This window comes from Fistularia commersonii, chromosome 35 (genome assembly GCF_037954325.1).
Source record: "Fistularia commersonii isolate RoL2024-O1a breed Wild chromosome 35, RoL_Fcom_v1.0, whole genome shotgun sequence".
NCBI lineage: Eukaryota > Metazoa > Chordata > Actinopteri > Syngnathiformes > Fistulariidae > Fistularia > Fistularia commersonii.
In genome coordinates, this window is record NC_141318.1 from 4,001,264 (window position 1) to 4,022,965 (window position 21,702).

General features: G+C 43.9%; 1 protein-coding gene across 2 annotated transcripts; it reads right to left on the reverse strand.

Moving 5' to 3' along the window:
- Positions 1 to 4,729: 4,729 nt before the first annotated feature.
- On the reverse strand, positions 4,730 to 21,242 carry jupa (junction plakoglobin a). 2 transcript variants are annotated; one of them, XM_086142458.1, is made up of 16 exons: positions 21,136 to 21,242; positions 10,969 to 11,018; positions 10,518 to 10,685; positions 10,180 to 10,433; positions 9,828 to 10,066; positions 9,539 to 9,740; positions 9,293 to 9,437; positions 9,060 to 9,163; positions 7,762 to 8,100; positions 7,539 to 7,685; positions 7,345 to 7,464; positions 7,102 to 7,252; positions 6,753 to 6,874; positions 6,622 to 6,661; positions 6,012 to 6,156; positions 4,730 to 5,579 (listed from the first exon to the last, which is right to left on the reverse strand). In XM_086142458.1, exons 2-15 carry the CDS (start codon positions 10,979 to 10,981, stop codon positions 6,014 to 6,016), a joined length of 2,187 nt encoding a protein of 728 aa, XP_085998584.1. In that variant the 5' UTR covers positions 10,982 to 11,018; positions 21,136 to 21,242; the 3' UTR covers positions 4,730 to 5,579; positions 6,012 to 6,013. The 2 variants fall into 2 exon arrangements, with proteins under 2 accessions (XP_085998584.1, XP_085998586.1); XM_086142460.1 differs by lacking the exon at positions 21,136 to 21,242 and adding an exon at positions 14,480 to 14,617.
- Between the last annotated feature and the right edge of the window lie 460 nt (positions 21,243 to 21,702).

Here is a 21,702-nt window from a genome sequence, read left to right on the forward strand (position 1 = left end):
AACATCTCAATTTACAGTTAATAATTCTGTCATTGTTATACTTTTGTTCTACATACATACATATCTCTCTCTATATATATATACATATCTATATCTATATATATACATACATATATACATACAAACATACATATCTATATTAAGATATGTATGATATATGTACATATATATAAATATTCATACATACATTTCTATACATACATACATATATAAACACACACATAAATATATATGTATGTAAATGTGTATATATACATAAATATATATATAAATATACAATCATACATATCTCTATATATACATATACAAACATATCTATATATACATACATATATATACATACATATATATGGACATACATGCATATATACATACATGAACATATAGAAATACATATATATACACACATACATACATACATACAAACATACATATAGAAATATGTGTATATATGTATATATATACAAACATACATATATATATACATACATACATTTTTTTGCTTTATTTACCTTTTATGTAGTTCATAACGGATTAGTCAAGGTTGCTGTGGGTTGGTTAAATTAAGTGAGTAAACATCACAAATCAATAAAATTTATCTTATAGGAGCCTATATAGGATTTACCTATACAGGAAATCTGATATTCAACATCTCAATTTACAGTTAATGATTCTGTCATTGTTCTACTTTTGTTCTACATACATACATATCTCTCTATATATACATATATACATAGAAACATATATAAATACATACATAAATACATATATACATACAAACGTACATATCTGTATATAAAGATGTATGTATATGTGTATATGCATATATATATATACATATACGTAAATATTCATACATACATTTCTATACATATATAAATACACATATATAAATACATATATGAACACACATAAATACACATAAATACATACATACACATTTATATACATACAATATATATACATACATACAAACCTAGATATATAAACATGTATACACACACAGACACATATATATATATATATATATATATATATAAATATACATTTATTTGCTTTATTTACCTTTTATTAAGTTCATAAGGGATTATTCAAGGTTGCTGTGGGTTGGTTTAATTAGGTGAGGAAATATCACAAATCAATAAAATGTATCTTACAGGAACCTATATAGGATACCTATATAGGAAATCTGATATTCAACAGCTCAATTTACAGTTAATGATTCTGTCATTGCTCTACTTTTGTTCTACATACATACATATCTCTCTCTCTATATATACATATATACATACATACATATCTATATTTATATACATACATATATACATACAAATATATATATCTCTATATATAGATATATATGTATGTATGCATGTGTATATATATATACATATATATAAATGTTCATGTATACATTTCTGTACATACATAAATATACATACATATATACATACACACACATAAATATATATATATATATGAAAATATATATATGTAAATTTATTTTCTTTATTTACCATTTATGTAGTTCTTAATGTACTAGCCAAGGTGTCTGTGGGTTGGTTGAATTAAGTGAGGAAATATCACAAATCAATAAAATTTATAGTATAGGAACCTATGTAGGATTTACCTATATAGGAAATCTGATTTTCAACATCTCAATTTACAGTTAATGATTCTATCATTGTTCTACTTTTGTACTAAATATTCTTTTGTTCGAAGTATATATAATATATATATATATATATACATACATAGATACATATATATGCATTATATACACACATAAATATATATGTATGTATATATATATATATATACATACATATTTATAAATATACATGTGTACATATATATACATAAATACATACATATATATAGATATGTATATATGTATATGTGTATAAATATACATATATATAAATATTCATACATACATATTTATATATATATTTATGTATACATACATAGATAGATATATACATATATACGTATATACATACATATCTCTCTATATGTATACATACGTATATATACGTACATACATATATATGTATATATATATTTTTATTTATTTTTATATATATATATATATATATATATATTTGCTTTATTTACCATTTATGTAGTTCTTAATGTATTAGTCAAGGATGCTGTGGGTTGGTTTAATTAAGTGAGTATAAGTATAAGTGAGAATCACAAAATAATTTAATTTATCTTATAGGTACCTATAAAGGATATACCTATATATGATATCTGATTTTCAACATCTCAATTTACAGTTAATGATTCTGTCATCTCTATATATATGTACATATATACATACATACATATCTTTATATATATACATACATGAATACATATATACATACAAACATACATATATATGTATAGATATGTCTGTATGTATATGTGTGTATACATATATATATTCTTTCATACATATTTATATATATATATACATATATATATACCTACATACATATATATATACATACATATCTATCTATTTATACATATATATTTATATAGATATATGTATGTATATTTACTTCATTTACCATTTATGTAGTTCTTCATGTAATAGTCAAGGTAGCTGTGGGTTGTTTTAATTGAGTAAGTATCACAAATCAATAACATTTACCTTATAGGAACCTATATAGGATTTACCTATATAGGAAATCTGATATTCAACATCTTAATTTACACTTAATAATTCTGTCATTGTTCTACTTTAGACATGAAAACTGAAATTTATCCTAGAATTAAAAAAAGAATGAAATAGTGGAATTAAATATTTTCTGAAATTGATTTTTATCCACTCACTGATTCAGAAAAGGTTTATAGGTCAAATTAATTTTTTTGACTAGTTTTACAAAGAATTTCATTATTTTGTTTGATTCATCAGCAAAATGAAAGGATTTCATTTTTCTCTCTCTCTATATATACATTTATATATCTACACGTATATATATAATTATCATAGTATTATATATTATATATATTTACATACATACATATATATGTATACACATAAATCCATATGTTCATACATACGTACATATATATACATACAAACAAATATATATATACAAACATACATACATATCTATATACATACATATATATAGGTACACATATATATATATACATATATGTATTTATACACATTTTATTTATTCAGAAAAGGTGTACATGTGAAATTATTTTTTTTGACTAGTTTTACAAAGAATTTCATTTTTTTGATTGATTCATCAGCAAAATGAAAGGATTTCATTTTTCTCTCTCTCTCTATATATACATTTATATATCTACACGTATATATATAATTATCATAGTATTATATATTATATATATTTACATACATACATATATATGTATACACATAAATCCATATGTTCATACATACGTACATATATATACATACAAACAAATATATATATACAAACATACATACATATCTATATACATACATATATATAGGTACACATATATATATATATACATATATGTATTTATACACATTTTATTTATTCAGAAAAGGTGTACATGTGAAATTATTTTTTTTGACTAGTTTTACAAAGAATTTCATTTTTTTGTTTGATTCATGAGCTGAATTTAAGGATTTCAGTTTTTTCTCTCTCTATACATATAATTATATATAAATGAATAAATATATATGCAATTTTACGAATTTATATAATTATTATATTATTATGTATATTATATACTTATATACATACATAAATATATATATATACATACATACATATCTCTATATATACATATATATACATACATACATATTTATATACAGACATATATATGCCTACATACATACACATATATTCATTTATACACGTATATATATAGATATGGATATATATAGATATATGTAATATATCTATATATGTATATGTAATTATATATATATATGTAGTTATATATATAATTATATTATATATACATATATATGTATATAATATAATTATATATATCACAAATATATATATATATACATACATATGTGTATATATATATCTATCCACTTATTGGTTATATATGTATACATACATATATAAACATACATATCTATATACATGCATACACATATATAGATACATACGTACATATATATACATACATATCTATATATAAACATATATACATACATACATATATACATACATATCTATATATATATATACATACATATATATACCTACATAAATATATATTTATATATAAATACATATACACTATATATATATATATAAACATTTATTTGCTTTATTTACCATTTATGTAGTTCTTAATGTATTAGTCAAGGTTGCTGTGGGTTGGTACTTATATACATATACGTGTGTGTGTGTATATATATGTGTATATATATATATATATATATATATATACACACACACACATTTATTTGCTTTATTAACCATTCATGTAGTTCTTAATGTATTAGTCAAGGTTGCTGTTGGTCGGTCTAATTAAGTTAGTAAATATCACAAATCAATAAAATTTATCTTATAGGAACCTATATAGGATTTACCTATATAGGAAATCTGATATTCAACATCTCAATTTACAGTTAATGATTCTGTCATTGTTCTTCTTTAGACATAACTGAAATTTATTCTAGAATTAAAAAAAGAAAATTTAAAGAGCAAAATAACATATTTTAAATGCCCGGCCATATAAATTAAAAGACAACTCACCCATACACTTCTGAATAGAGCCTTTATTTTTATTAAACAACATTTCAGTAAAAACTCTTTATTAAGTAGAAAGACAAAGTTCCCTGTCAGTAGTGATTCTCCAGCTGTAGCCCCGGCCTTCCCCTCCCGCCCCTCCCGCCCCAATAAAACCCAAACAGGAAGTGGAGGACGGCCGACGTATGACGTCCGCTCTCCACCAACTAGGTTCCGAGATTTAAGCAAATAAAAATAAAACCTCACACTCCAAATCACCCGCGACCTCTCCTTCCTCCTCTTCCTCCTTCTTTGTTCACTCCAACTCAATTAGTGCCCGCAAGAAGACGACGCGTGCCTGTGTTAAAGGGAAAAGGCTGAGTCTTTTATTGACGAAGCGAGGAGAAGAAGGCGTTAAGTAAAAGAAACGGGAGCGGCAGGTGGCGCCGCCCCGGCAGTGTTTTCAACTACGACTCCAGCTTTTTAATTTTTTTTTATGCGTCCTTCTTTTCTTCTCTCTCTCTCTCTTTCTCCTCTCAAAAACGCAGCTACACGATTATCATCACAAAATAAAATCTCTTTGGCATAGATTACCCCACCCGATAGCCTAAAAACACCCACCCATGCACACACACGCACACTCACGCACACTCACACACACAATTATACAAGGTGAAACCTATTGAAGCCTTGTCAAAAACATTATAATCAGCATTATTATGCTATAAAACATAGATGAGCCCTGTTAAGATTAGGAGTCCTGAACTCAGTGATAATTGCATATATTACATCAGGCTGAAAGTTTGGGGGTGGCGGCGGCGGGGGGGTCGTCTTCGTTCGTCCAATCACATCCCTCCTTAGCCTTTCCAACACTTCCTCCTGGACCTGTGATTGGAGGAATGGACATCATCAGGATGAGTTAGTAGGTAGCGATGATCGGCGGATGATTTTCAACAATATTTCTGCTGAATTCAGGCCAATGAAACTTTGTCGCCATGACAAACAACTACAAAAAGAGGAGGTGTCACAGTGACAGGAGGTAAGGAGGTAATGTTTTAAAATTTAAGTGAATTTAAATTTAAGTGAATTAAATATCATATTTTTTTAAACTAAATGAAAAAAAATTTAAACAATTTTTTTTAAATATGTTTTTGAAAATGTGTTTTAAATGTTGGTTCGTCCATAATTATTGTTATTGTGATGCTTCCTCAAGCTTGTCCACTAGGGAGCGTCTTAGCTCTGCAATTTTGCCCCCCAGTTCCATTTTTAATTCCTTAAATTGTTTAGCATGGCAAACGGGGGTCGGACGAGGATCACCTTTAATACGGCTCGCCAGGGTCGTACTGTTGCCTTTCGTAGGCCATGCTGGCAGCGTAGTCATCGTGCATCAAGCTCGGGTCGATGCCGTCGAGGGGGATGTCGCCCGGGTAGCCGCCGTAGCCTTGGAATCCGGCGTCCAGCTCTGCGAGCGGAGAAGAAAAACGTCACGGCAGAACGGATCTGCGCCGCAACTCAACGCGCGCTTACGGACGTTCCTGTGTCTTTAAAAAGGAAATCAAAACAGTGGGATTAGAGAGAGAGAAGACAACCATCCTATTCTCTGTCTGCTGCGAAGGAGACAGAAAATACCAGCTCCATATAAGGAGAAAAATCCAGTGGGGGGTAGAAAGAAGAACCTGAGAGAGAAGATACAGACACAGATAATAGAGGGGGATGGCTTGAATTAAGAATACGCAGAAACAAAACACAGCGTTGAAAGAAAGAGAAGTGAGAGAATCAGAGCCAAAAACACGACACTGACTCCGATGGCGGGGGGGGGGCAGACAGGAAGCAGGCGGGCTGATGATTTATCTGATGGCGGTGATTTATCTGCATGTTTTGGGGGGGAAACAAAAAACAGAAAACAAACGAGCGGCGGCCATCTCACCGTCTGGATAGGGTCCTTCCATGGGGACGCTGTTGTGAGCCTGCGGGAGAAGGGAGGGGAACGCGGGGGTCAGGGGTCACGACAAGACTGAACGCAGATCATGTGATGCGAAACACTGCCGGGACGCTCACCATCTCCCATGCGGCGGGGTCGTGCTTGAAGAGCGAGTGCGTGAGCTCCACCGAGACCCTCTTCTTGATGTCAGGGCTCTTGTCCTCGGAGATCCGGAACAGCACGGCCGCGGCGTAGGTGGCTGGAGGGCAGAGGGGTGACTTTTGACCAAAAAAAAACCTGATATAATCTGTTTTTGTTGACGCGTGTCGCGGCCGCCGTGCAGGATTCCAGGAGGGTCATGTGACCGTCTCATTTTCTACCATAGTAGGTGACTGTAGTTAAAGTGACAGCGCGCTAATTTGTTTACACCTCCACCAAAGCGCGAGTGTGCGTGTGTGCGTGTGTGTGTGTGTGTGAGCATCCTACCAATGCCCTCGTTGTTAGAGTGCAGAAGATCCATGAGCGGAGCGGACGCTCCCTCGGCGTTGATGGCCTCCGCCGACTGCTTCTCCAGGGCCAGCTCGCACAGCACGCCGGCCGCCACGCGCTTCACGTTGTCCCCAGGTGAGTACAGCAGCTGGCGCGGGTAAAATAATAATAACAATATAAATAATGCTGTATGCGATTCGGGTGACGGCTGCGGGCGGCGGCTCGGCCGGAGTCGTTCACCTGGACGAACAGGGGAATGGTCTGCAGGTTGGCGATCTCGGCTCTGTTGACGGGATCCCGGGCCAGGATGTGCAGGGCGCCGGTGCAGCCCTCCACGATCTCCTCCATCCTCACGCCGTCCTGAGAAAACGCGCACAGTTTAATGGTTGTTCGGAGAACCTGCGGGGACGTCGAGAGGCGCGCGGCGGCCGCACCTGGTAAGTCTGCTGGTTGGACGAGCCGTGCTTCTGCGCGTCCTGGTGGGCCTTGATCAGCAGGTTGACCAGGCGGGGGATGGCGGGCTTCAGCGGGGCCTGGTTCTCCGGACACAGAGCCAGGTTGCGGATCAGGCCCACCGCCGCCTTCGGGGAGAGGAGAAAGAACCATGACGCCGGCTGGCAAAACGAGCCCCGCCTCCCGACGCCGTGACCCCCGTACCTTGATGACGGGCCAGTAGTACGGCTGCTCCAGCGACTTGATGATGGCGGGGATGCCGTAGTGCTTCCTCACGGCGTTCTGGGCCACCTCGGCCTGCTGGTGGCGCGAGGTCAGGTGACGGAGGGCGCAGATGGCCGGCTCGGTCACGTCCTCCTTCTCGCTGGCCCGCAGCGTGGCGTGGATCAGGGCCTCCACGCCGTTGCCCTGGGTGACCAGGGTTTTGTTGTAGGCGTTGTTGCAGGTGAGATTGGACAGGATGCCGGTGGCGCAGGTGAGCATGTTGATGTCGTCGGAGCTGAGGAGCCCGACCAGAACCTGCAGCAGGCTGTCCATCCCCTCCTGAAACACACCCGATACACACCGTGTGTAAACACACGCCACCTGGAGAACACTGGAGAACAGTAATACTTTGACTTACGGCTTTAGTTTGTCCGTGACCGAGCTCGGAACGCAATTTGCTCGTAAATCAAATTAAATTTCCCGATTAAAATGAACCAGAATCAGAGAAACTTTATTTGTCCCCGAGGGGAAATCGGAGGCAACACGGGGCAGTAACCCAGAGCAGATCCAACATCTATAAATACATTAAAAGAAAATTTAGAAATAAAGCAAAAATGAAATCAAATTTAAAAAACAGATAAAAATAAAGTGTAAATAAAGTGAAAAATATAGTAAAGTGATCTATAAATAACTGTATAAGAAGTGGAAAATTCTATCAATCTGTTACAGCCCTGTTTTTGTTATAAGAAAAATGTATGTTATAAATACCAAATAATGTACAAAAATATGAATACATATTAGGAAAGAATGTAAAGAAATAAACTGGTTTCATTAAGTGTATTCAACTTTGAGTATTTCATTTGGTGCTCTATTGCTTAGCTTAGCTTACTCACTACACACTTAATGCGGCATGTTGCTAAATGTAACTTCCCCTTTTTGCTGCGCTTTGTGGCTAATCATTTAGCAGCGTCCGTTGACATTCCCGCCGTCTGCTGCACCAAATACCCTTAAACGTCTCCTGCCTTCTAACAGATGATACTCTTTATTACAGTATCTCGCCGACAACAAAATGCACACGTTGCTCGGATTTTTTGCGACGTCTGTGTCAAATGTGCGTCCCACTTGCTCAGATCTTGGCTTGTACCATAAAACAAAAAAAACAACAACTAACAAACGTGCGACTCGTATTTTGTAAAACTCGTCCCTGTGAGTCAAGGTTCCACTAAAAATTGAAACATAAATGAAACGTGTCAAATTTGAACCCCTGCCCACTTCCTGCTTCCCCAAGGACCACGGACCTGCTTGGTGGCGGCATCGGACAGGTTCCTGAGCGTCCACAGGCAGTTCTGCATCAGCCGCTGGGTGGAACCGGTCAGATGTTTCCCCAGAGCCTGCATCCCCCCTGCAAACACACACACACACACACACACACACACACACACACACACACACACACACAGAAGAGAGGTCAGAGTGTCCGATGGTCCCCTGGCTAAAACCCACTTCTCCTTGGTTAGCCTGGAACTCGTACCGGCCTCCACGATGGCGGGCTTGTTGCTGGGGCACACGGACAGGACTTTGAGCACGCGGCTGGTGGTCCACAGCAGCTTCTCGTAGCTGTAGTTCCTCATGATGTGGACCAGACCCTCGGGACCCCCGTTGGCCAGGATGATGAGCTGCGGGTTAGATGATCGCGCTTAAACACAGAGGATCTCAAACCAAAAGCCCTTTAAAGAGAAATTAGCATCTCGTGCTAATAAAACATCCAGACGTGCACCTTGCTCTCCTGGTTGCCGTAGGAGAGCAGCTGCAGGCAGTCGGTGGTGATGGCCAGGAACTTGGGGTTGCTCTTCTTCAGCAGGGGGACCATCCTCTGCAGGCCGTCGGCCAGGCGGACCGCCATCTTGGCCCCCTCCTGGTGCAGCAGCAGGTTGTGCAGGGTGGTGATGGCATAGAAGAGCACCGACTCCATGGGGGAGCTGGTGGGAGGAGACGGGACGAGAATTTAGGACGCGTCCGTCGGCGAGACGCCTCGGAGAGCCGCGGGCGACGGGTTCCCGCCGTACCTGAGCATGCGGACCAGAGCGGGGATCCCCCCGGACTTGAAGATGGAGAGCAGGCCCTCCCTCTGGTGTGAGAGGTTGTGTAGGATGCTGGCCGTGGCCTTCGCCGTCTCCATGTCGCTGGTGTTCTGCATGGCGCGCACCACCGCCGACACCATCTGGGGCGACTGCATCAGCGCCCGCCGCGACGCCTCCTTGCGGGTCAGCTGGTTGACGATCTGCGCCGCCTTGCTGACCACCACCTAAGCACGTACGCACACACACACACACACACACACACACTATTCATTCACCTTCACCTGTAATAGGATTCATTAAGCCTATAACAGAAAAAAAGGAAAGGTTGCTGCGTTACCTGGTCTTCGTCGTTGAGCAGCTTGGTGAGCTCGGGCACGGCGCGCGTGGCCAGCTCAGCGTCGTCTTGGTAGTTGATCAGATGGATGATGGCGGTCTTGAGCATCTGCGAGGGCTCGGCCAGCCGCTGGACGTTGGTCATTTGGGACGTGTCGGTCTGGGTGGACAGGATGGTGGTGCCTTCCTCCACGGTCTCCGGGAACATGGCCGCCCGAACCCGCTGGGCTCTGGTCATGGAGTACTGGGATTCCATATCTGCTACCCGGATGTACACAGATTAGCTATCAAGTAGGGGATCGCCGATTTGTACGATTATACTTCGGAGCCGGTCGGACTCACCGGGGCCTTCTGTGGTGACGGTGGTGGTCACGGTGTAGTGCTTGGAGGTGGTGTAGTCTCCGTCGTCCTCCCTGATGGTAGTGGCCCCGGACTGGATGCCCGAGTCCAGGCCGTACATGGTCTCCTGCCACTCGGCCACCTTCACCACGCCGCCGGCCGGCTCACCCACTGTCGGGGAGAGTTAAGCTGGGTTATAGCAAATACTGAGAGCACTCATACAGCCACGCTTTTCTTCCGTCCGCAACCTCGCAACTGTTTCTCTGAAACCATGCTGAGGGAACTTTGAATTGAGGAAGTGACGTCAGTGCAGTCGGAGCATGAGAACAATAGTTGGAAGTTGGAAAAAAAAAGCTTCATCTTTAGAGTTCTGGAGAATAACCTGAACCCAACGCGGAAAGCAGCAGATTATATGTTATCTCAAAGAGGGCCGACTTGGATGTGCCGGACTTACTTTGCATGGACATCCTCTCTTCCAGCGATCCCTATGATGATGGAGCAAACCTGAAACACACATACAAAATTAGGACATTAAACATTTATGCTGCTGCAATTAGGTGATACACACCGGTCCGCATCTGCAACGCGCATGAATTAATAAAACGGGAGCGATGGCCGAACGTCGGTACTTGAAGCGACGCTAACCGAGAGCGGCGGATCCAGAGACGACCTGACAGGGGCACCACTGAACCCGGCCAGCTGCCTGTTTGAAGCGGCGACAGCAGGGCGGGAGCAGTAAGTCAGGAATGCTAGCCGCAATGCTAGCACCACCACACACACACCCCCCGGGCCTCCACCCACACTGCCGAGGGAGCAGCCTACTGCTGATGGAGGCAGTTGGCAAACTGGCTGGTCTGGTTTCGACTCTGTGTGCGTGTGTGTGTGTGTGTGTGTGTGTGTCAGACGCTGAGTCAAACTTCTACCGCAAAATGCCTGCGATCTCTGGCCCTGTTGTTTCTTATTGGGAAACTTATTGGGAAACCGTTACGCTGTGTGAGACTCGCGGTCCGGTGTGTTTTGTCCGAGCCCTCCTCCAGCCTCCCGTGGAGCACTGCTGAGCTCCTCTCTCTGCTGCTGTGTGTTAAACATGGTTCCTCTGCGTTGTCCTTTGTGCCAAACTAGAACGCCGCCGTCGGGGTCGCTGGTGTGACGGGGTCGGCCAAGCGGCGATAGCTTATCGGCCGCATCAGCCGCAAGAACAACATGCTTAGCCCATATTCTGTTTCGTAGCCTCGATAAACAAACCCATATACAATTTCCTGATCGGTTCGGCTAATTTACGCGGGTTTGTTGTTCAGATTCAATGACACTCTGCTATCATTAACTGTCTTTCAACTTATCAAGGTGAACTGGCTGACTCAAATTCAACACTGTGTGGCTAAATTAAAGACGTTAAAAGTTTGGCGTATTCTATTAAAAAAAGTGACTTTCTATCTAAATGAATGTAACACTATTGCTTTTCTCTTTCACAGCAGCCCCCCCCCCCAAACTTATAACCTCAATTTCACCCTTTAATTGAAAATGAGGCGTCAGAAATAAATTATCCGGACACAGCTCTCTGCCAACCCCAAAAATAGACGCTTTTCTTTTCTTTTTTTTTCTTTCAATTTTTGTGGCCGGGACATCAGAAGCGCTCTTCATCGCAGAGAGCCTCAGCTGCGTGCCAAAGCCGGCGGCGTCTGGCCCGTACAAAGCAGCCACTGTGCGGCTTGTTTTCTTTTTTTTTTTTCCAGATCTCTCGGCTGTCATGAAGACGCCGAGCGGACCGCCGGAGCTCGCGATGCTGATTCTTCTCCGGGCGGCATGAGAGGTACAGGTCCGAGCAGATGCACAACTTAAAAAGATTTTTTTTTTTTTTTTAAACAACATGATTACACTTGCTTCCTTATCTTTGTTCTTTAGAACTAATAAGACAAGTCCGGGCCTGAAGCCAAGATGTCGACCTGCTGCGTCAGCAGATTGGCCGCTGGGACTTAAAGTTACAGCACCTCCGATGTCTAAGCCTGCCCGGGACCCGGGTCTCCGATTTGAAATTCGTCCGAGGCCCGAGGCTAAGAGTTGCGGTCCGGCTTGATTTACGCACGGACAGTAACTGTAGCTCCGCGCTCCAGTTTCCAGGAGCCGCTTGGCTGCCACGGTGAAGCTTGTCATCAACGCCAAGGCAGTAATTAGCTGTCATCGATCAGTCTCTTAGCAACAGGTGTTTTAAGTAGAGAGCACGGTCATCTCCACCTCCCCTTGGGCTTGTCCCGTTAATATTTATTTCATCACGCCACCCCAGGGTAACATTTCTGCAGAATTTGCATCATGAGTGGTGTTACGCTAATTATTTAGAGAATTTATACACGCGCACTCTTTCACAAGGGCAAGCATGGGAGGGGTGGGATTTGCAGATTTTACAACTGTGTGAGAAACAGCCCTGCCCCCGTGTCGGCACTGATTTATTAATGGAGTGAACAAAAAGAAAGAATGGTGGGATTAGAGTCGGCGATGACTTTAAATCCACAATCCGCAGGTCCCGGCCTTTCTTCAGAGGCACTTTGAGGCCATTTACGGTGTTCTTCTCCTAACTTCTGCCTGCCCTCCTTCCCCATCCACGCCAGATGATTCTAATCAGGATGTGCAAAACAGGAAGTGACGTCCTCCATCCGAATGGTACGGTAAGATTTAAGCGCGCACCAGAGACATGCCAAATGTTCCTCATTAGCATCAGTTTCCGCACAATGGCACTCTGTCGACCGCGGTCCCAACATGTATTTCTTTTTATTGCATCCTGGGGCACCACCTTACTGTTGGAATGCAGATGTCCAGAAACAGTCAGTGGGGGGGGAAAGAGTCCCTATTTCTTTCTTTTATTCTCCTGGTTTGAAGTATGCAGGGGCTCTGGCCGCGAGAGGCCACGAATCCTGCAGGACCAGACCCTATAGGACTGCCTCTACTTGCAGGTACATGCCTTGTTACTCCAAAAGCCCCCCACCCACACACACACACACACACACTCATCCACCCAGCCTTGACATTTTATCCGGTACGACAGCGAGAGGTCCCGCTCGGTACGTGATCCCGCCAATCAGTTCGGGAACCGGGGATAAATAAACGGAGCGGGGAAACCCACCCTTTTGTCCGCCAAATCATTTTATTGTGGCGCTGCGGCAGGAACGCGGCTCACTGTCGGGAGCACAGCTACGAGCGAGCGCTTCGTGCCCCGCGGGGGTGGAGAACCTTCCTGCTCCCTGTAAATCCAGGACAGTGTTTGTGTAGGCTTTGTTTTCCTGGGCGAGGCAGCGGGTTCAGCAATCTATTGCAACGCTACGACACGCCCCGGCGTATCGCCAGGGCAACCAAACCTCTGCACTGTTTTTTTTTTTTTTTTATCTGCTGACCTATCTGAGGTCTGAGACTATGCTCACTTGCTGTAAAGGGTTACTTACTTCTAAAATTCTGTCTTTGGCTAGAACACAACCGAGGATAAAACATTTGGTGTTTTACTTCGGTAAAAAAAAACTCCAATTTGGGTGCACAAATCTTTGTTTCTAAAAAAAACCTAGGTGTGAGGGTTCGGCCCTGAAAGGCGTCCTGGACTTTGCTCTCTCCCAGTAATAAATGATGACACAAGCACTTAACCCACACTTTCTCAATCATCGACCACAGAAATAAAATGTGTGAAATGGATAAACACCCGCTCCCGATTGGGAAATAAATAAATCTTTGTGTGTGAGTGTGTTTTTTTTTAAATTGACAGCTGCTGGGACGTAAACAGAAGGCAGACGCCCCGCATAGTTAAAATAAAAGTAGTCGGGTCTCAAGCGAAAGTTGCCAGAGAACGTGTTGCAACAGAAACGCCGAGAGGACGTTGTTCTCAGACGCCACCGCGACATTCCACACCGACACGACAGATTCAAACCGCGCTGCGTTTAGGTGCTAAAAAAGATAATAAATTAAAAAAATAACATTATCTCACTCACCTAAACCTTAAGTTTCCTGGAACTAGCCCGTTGAGTTTCGGGTCACCGTGTGGCCCCTCCTTCCCGAGAGTCAATGCTCTCAATGGGGACGTTCAGATTCACCCTCCCTCTCCGTCAGGAATGCCAGACGGAGCCGGGGAGGGAGAGGAAGAGTGTTTTTCCCACAAGGGCTCTCAACGGGTGCGGCGTCGGAGCGGGCGTAAACGCGAAATGGGTGCGGCGGAGTACACCTTAATGGCCGGAGGGGGCAAACTGCTTTTTTTTTTTTTTTTTTAACTGTGCAGCCACCAAAAGACATTTTGCTTTTTGACTAAGCTCTGCTTTCTGTCACAGCGGGACTTAGTCCCGTCAGGGGAGGAGGCACGGGGAGGGGAAAGGGGGGGCGAGCTGCTGATAAATGTCAGCGGCATTCAAGTGTGGCTCCTAATGTACGGTCATTCGTCATGTAGCCCCCTGCTTGTTAGGCAGGGGTGTAAATTACGTGTCCGGCAGGACTTTCGCAAGTCAGTCTTAAGATTACGCTCTCGGTGGTGGTTGAAGAAAAAAAGAAAAAAAAGAAAACGGATGACGATATTGGTTTGACATTTCGGTGAAAAAAAATGATCAATTAATTCCTGTGTAGGGGAAAAAAAAAAAAAGGAACGCGAACAATGTTGCTTAGCAGAAAGTGACCAAAGCTTGAGTTCTAAGAAACTCAGTCAGGACAACTTGAAAGCATCCAGTCATGACATGTTTTATTAAGAAAAAAAAACAATAACAAACTAGTAAAGGCTGAACTCATGACCCCCATTATTAGATACTATTGTTGTTGTCATTGCCATTATATAGCACCCTGAGTGCAACAATCCATTGATGAAAAGATTCCCAACTTAGATGTTTTTCTGGTTTGAGACGCATTTTAAAAAGTGTTAGAAATAAAATAAAAAGGGGGTTAGACTGGTCGATTCCCCGCTCCTCCTAGCCTGTCCAAGTGTTGCTGAGCAAGAAACCAAACCCCTGACTGCTCCCCTCTTCTGCTCATGGTTCATCCATGAAGGGTTAACTGCAGCGGTCACATTTCACTGATGTATAACTGAATGTGACAATAAAGGTCTTTCTTTCATTTAAGAAATAAGAAGCCAGAAATCAATCAACCGAAACACTCGAGACGAATATATTTTGGATTTGCATACATTTACACGGGTCTTCTCGATGTCTGAAGTGTAGCTCGATGTGCATTTGTTCCACTGGGAAGGGGTTTCAGTGGATCCCAAGGTGAGGTTTGAGGGGGCTTAACCCAGACCAGCCAGCTGTCAATCACAGGCCCACGTATGGAATCAGTCTATTCATCTTCAATGAACCCAGTGGTTTTGGACCGTGGGAGGACAATATCATCCAAACATACCTTCATCTGGTGCTCCGTGATGTTTTAACAGGCTTACTAATGTCATGTGTTTAGGCTGACATGCAAATAAAAGCAGATTAAGCCGACCCCCGACACATCTGTAACGCTTCTGGCACCATCTGCATACACACATGATCAACTACTTTGACATGTCAACCAGTCCCACACACTCTCTCTCACACGCACACACACTAAGGCGACACACAACCCCTGACATGCAATGCATAGCTCTCACACGGCCCTCTGGACATCCAGTAAACAGCCGAGCCCCGGGGTCTGGGTTTGGGCATAACCCCCCCCAAATAATGGAGGCAGCAGAGGTTAAACTGGACGGCTGTTCTTTATAAATCAATACGGGTAGATGTGAAGTGGCGCACATCTAATGGATTTATTGTGGTGGATGACAGGAAGTGGCGGTCAACATATCTGACTCACCGACGCCGCTGCTGTTCGGGATCAGCGAGAGGCAGTTCATGGGAGGGGGCCGCCTCCCATGAATGTACACAAACACCATGAATCACATCATGGGGCAACTTCAACAAGAACAGAAGTTCTCAAAAGCTCTCTCTTTAAGAAGGTGGGGGGTGGTCAACTGGCTCCGGCAGACAGCTGATAAAATCCAGACCAGAGCCGCGGCCACGCCAAGGGCCCCACAGGAAAAGAACACAAAATGACGTTCCGCCGGTTGCGCACTTGTGCAGCAGCAGCACACACACACAAACAAACTCAATTTGCTGGGACGCGGCGCGGCGTGCTCGGCCCCGCTTCCACGGTTGATCTGGAAACGTTCCCGGCAACACCGCCGACCGCTGCCAGCGCCGGGCAGAGGGAGAGAAAAAAAAAAAAAAAAAAAAAAGGGATAATGGCCCCCGGATCGGCTGGTTGTCAGCACGGCTGCTTTAATGAGTGGGACGGGGAGGCGGCGCGTCGGGTGCAAACCGAGCGTGTGGATGTTTACTCCCTCCGGGAGCTGCTTGTGAATCAAAGGAAACGCGAGCGCTCGCAGAGGAGGTGCCCCAGAGTCCGGCTGGATCAGATTACACCGGACCAATAAACAAGGAGAGTGGGTTAAAGAGAAAGGGCGGCGGTGGCCGTGCGGTTCAGAACCCGGGTTCGGCAAAGACCCTGGCCGAAGCTAACGACGCGGCGGCAGGAAGTGCAGGAATGTTCACGGGGCCCGGATAGTCTTCCAGAGCGGCGTCTGGTGTCAGAAATAACTGTGGAAGAAGCTCGGCAGCTCAGAAACCGTTTTCAAACCAGGGGTTTTCAGCCTGGACGGGGGGTGGACGGGGGGTGGACGGGGGGTGGGACCCCACCCTCTTGGTGTTATTAAGTGATGGCAGGAAGGAGGAGGATGAACTGAGTGTCCGATTTGCACAGAGGGGCTTCTGTTCGTCGGGGTGGAGGGGAACAGAGTGGCAGCATTGTCCCCTTCCACTGCTGTCGGGGTGAAAAGAAAGAGAAGAAGAAGAAGAGGGGGGGATCTCGAGTGGCCCCGCTGGATGTGACCGGGCCCAGGCACGTCAAGATGTCTCTGCGTCTTAGCGGGCCAAGATTGGTGGCCAAAAAGAAGAAGGAAAAAAAAAAAAAAGCCTTTTTAAAGCCTGACAAGTGGCCGTAGCTCAAACTGCCAGGGCCGTGCTTCGATGTGCAGCCCAGCACTGAGGCGATGTGACAGATGATTAATTTTTCAGGGGGACAGGGAGCTAAAGGAGGAGGAGGAGGAGGAGGGTGGGGCCAAAGTCTAAAGGGAGCCCGAGGAGGAGAACGCTGCCCTGGAACAAGTTCAGCAAAGGAGTTTAACGTTTGCTCTCTTCCTCCCTCCGTGCGCAAAACAAAATGACACTCTAAATTAGTTCAGGCTGAGGGCTTGTATTGAAGACGGCAATCCTGCTTGCCAGCCAAGTCTGAGGGACAATGTCATTAAAAAAAAAAAAAAAACTAAATACATAAATCAATACGAATATATCGTATTTCATTTTTATGTTATATGCACTTACTTATATATTATATATTTTAAATTTTCTTTGACATTTTTATTTTACTACTTTTTTATTTTTATTCAATTTATATATAAATTTTAAATGTATTTAGTTACTTGTGTATAACTAAAAAGAGAGGTTATAAGCAACAATAAAAGAAGAATTAACGAGGATAAATAAACAGATCCATGAGACTGGATTTGCTGACGTGGTAGTAAAAGCCTCATGGATTTATAATTTAAAAAAATAAAAAAGAAAAAGGAATTTGCCCACATTAGTGACTCAATCAGATGATTATAAAATGAAAAGTTTTTTTCTTTGGATTTTTCCAGTGTTTTTGGCTGCTTCAGTCTCTCGCCTCCTCTGCTGTTTTTCTTCCCCCCACGAATAGTGTTCTTTTCCGGGATCAACTGATTTTGTACAAAATCCAGAAAAAGCTTCCACGTGTGTGTGTGTGTGTGTGTGTGTGTGTGTTTTGAGAGTATGGTAAAGTGCTGACAGGATTGGGATGGTGGTGGGGGGCTCGCCCGCGAGGGGAAAAGTTTTATGCTAAGAGGTTTCCGCTGCGGTGTACGAGCCCCCCCAAAAAATTACCTTCCATCTGAGATGACGGTGTTGTTGTTTATCTAAGAAGTCAAGCATCCCTCCTGTGACTTGCTCATTTTTTCAGCCACACCCTTGCTGCCTCCCTTCCCCTCCACAGTCCCCCAATTTTCTCACACGAGTGTAATTACGAGAGGAGGAAGAGGAAGGTGGGAGATTTAAAAAAGCATTGAAAATACTCATTGGGTTTTGATTCCCGAGAAGCCAAATCGTCCGACTGCGAAACATTTGTCTTCTGAGTCGGTGCTGGAATCTGGTTCACTCCCTCCCTCGTAATGAAAACAGACACGCAAGTACAACAAAACTTGCACGGTAATGTATTCATGAAGAAAACAGCAGGGCTCAGCTATTTCTAGCACGCTGTTAAGACTGCGTGGGCGTGTTGGACCGCGTCTGACCTGAATATAACCAGCTCGTAAGATTTTTTTGCCATTTTTCGCCTGCCGAGCGTCTGAGTGAAGAAGAAGAAGTTTCAATGTGACCAACGGTCGCCTGCAGAGGTAGAATTGAATGCATTTATTGGATTCGTGCACCTGCCCGGTTCACTTTTCTCGCCCTGAAACTCGAGTCAGCGTGTCAGATGTGAGCCCCCCCCACCCCCTTGGTCTGTCTCCTTTCTGGTCGGAAACAATTACAATGAGCGGGCTGCTTGGTGTCTTCAAGGCTCCGGAGGAAGGGGGGTGTAAAATATGTCTGAGGGTACGAAAAAGAAAAACATCGTCCGACAGAGTTTTAGTTTGGAAGTTAACCCTCACGGTGACACCGCGGAGGCAAGACGGAAACTTCATCTAGCTCCCGCGTTCCTTCTCCATGGCGACAAGAAAAGCCGAGGAGGTGGTGGTGGGGGTTGGGGGTTTGCGGTGCACCAAGACCTCGGTCAGGCGCCGCTGGACAGAGAGGTGAGTCAGTGGGGCGGCAGAAGGAGCGAGACAAAAGAGAGGACGGGAATTCCATACGGTAATCCCCTTGGAAAAGTGTAGACCTATTTATGCGGGGAAGTCTCTCCTGGCCTCTTGCTCTGATAATGTAGGCCAGGGAATTAAGCTTGTTGGAGGGGCGGCGGATTATCAGCGTGCCGCCACAGCTGTATCTGTGAAATCTACAGTAAGTAAAGCCACCCCACCAGTCTTCCGCCATAACCCCGGAGGGCAGACGGGAGAAGCTTAGGGTGCTGTCTGCTGCACTGGGTGACTGTGTGTGTGTGTGTCTGTGAGTGAGACATGTCCCTGACGTGGTCAACTAGCCCAGCTCCAGTCTAGTGAGGTGTGCCGCGGTAGAAGTTGTGAGGGTTCAGCTCAAAAATCACCTAAAACCACACCTTGGTTAGATTAGTGTGCAAAACACACACACGCAAGGGCAAACACACAAACACAAACTTCATGAAAAGCTGCACGCCTCTGGAGTCAGAGCTAATAGATGATAAATTTGTCTCCAGACGACACCGGGCGCTGCTTGATCCAATGAGAAAAGCGGATAAGAGACCAGCGATTACAAAACCAAGGCTGATTTTGGCGGATTTACTGTGTGAAATCAACTTTGGAGAAACTTTGTGGTGCCGACACACACACACACACACACACACACACACACACACAAGGCAGGACCAGAGAACCCCGCCACCCCGTCAGATGGGGAGCACCTGCAGCTTGCCGGACACGTCACTGCCATTTTTCCGGGGCCATGACTCGTCATTTGATGAGATATGATGCAGATGTACGCGAACAAGACCTCGCTCGCCCTGCCGGGTGACATCAGCAGCTCTGCCAGGAAGCCGCCGGTCTTTTTGTCTATTCGAAGATAACACTTAAGAAGCCAGCTAACCTGCCCTCAACAGAGGGATAAATGTTTTGGACTTCGAGGCGGATTTGCTTAACATCAAAATCCATTTGTTTCTGTTTCTAAAAGACATATTGTTTCTGTACTAACTTCATGATCTTTGGATTCAAAAGACCTGACACTGCATGAAGCGTCAAATCAGTTTGGACTGGAATAGTCCGAAAACAGCAAGGTTCCTGCAGGCATCAGGGAGGTAAAAGCAGGAGGGATGTTCACTGGCTCTTGGAAAACAAACGAGTGAGATGAACACACACATACATAGGCGTATGTACGTATGTATGTACAAAGGCGTGCGTGCGTACGTACACACACACACACACACATCAACTATTTGATTTTCTTTAACCTGTTGTTCTGGAAATACATAACTGCAAATTCCAACTTCTCCCTTCAGTGTTTGAATCCCAATCCACCTGTCTCGGGCGCGCGCACGCGCTCGGGAGGGGTTATTGACAGGTGACGTCACTGCTGGCCGGTCAATACCCGGTGTGGGGGGGGGGGGGTAGACGTTTCCCCGCAAACGGGGAAGTTCTTACCGGAAAAAGGAAGTTAAATACATAAATGTACATAAATAAGTAAGGGATAATTGCGCGATATAAACAAAAAGTTCGGGAGTGTGAAAAAGAATTCGCGCTGCGTGAGCTCAGGTTAAGGCATGCGGAAATGAGCTGGCGCGCGCGCCAGGTACGCGAGGGCAGGAGGGCGCAAAAAGTATCGGCGAACGTGGGCGAAACTCACCCCACGCCGTGGGCGAAAAACCCCGAACAAACAGGAGACAAAAGGTCCGGCGTGACTAGCCGTGACGTGACCCGACGAGACGCCTCTCCACGCGTGTGTGTGGCTTTTCCTACCTGTTCGAAACACCCACGCGCGCCTCCGGGTCGCGTCGTTTGCTGTTCGAGCTCGTGCGTGCTTCCAGTGGCTCGCGCTGTCCGAGAGTCCTCTGAACAAAAGTGAGTGGAACGAGTCTAGGCCACGCCCCCTTTAAGGCCCCGCCCCCTCCCCCGGCGACCCCACCCTGCCGCCGTTCGGCTCGACTCGGCGGGACTCGACTCGACTCGGCCCGCTGTTAGGAACTCGCTTCAAAACACCCGAAAAAAACACCCATTACCATTTCATTTAACACCTAAAAGTGAATTTTGGACGTTGTGCTTGTCAAATGGAGGATTTTCACCTGCAGATTTCGCGCATTCGCCGCTGTAATTGCGCCTCTCCGCGGTGATATCGCGATAGGATCCGCGACACCGCACCCTGGTGGGTCACGTGATGTAAAATGACACCACGGTTCCTGCCGCGCCCCTACCGGGTCATACCGGCAACACGGTGTGCACAGGTGTGTGCGTGTGTGTGTGTGTGTGTGTGTGTGTGTGTGTGCGTAATGCACCTGCACGTCTCATTGCCACGCCTCGAGACGGCGA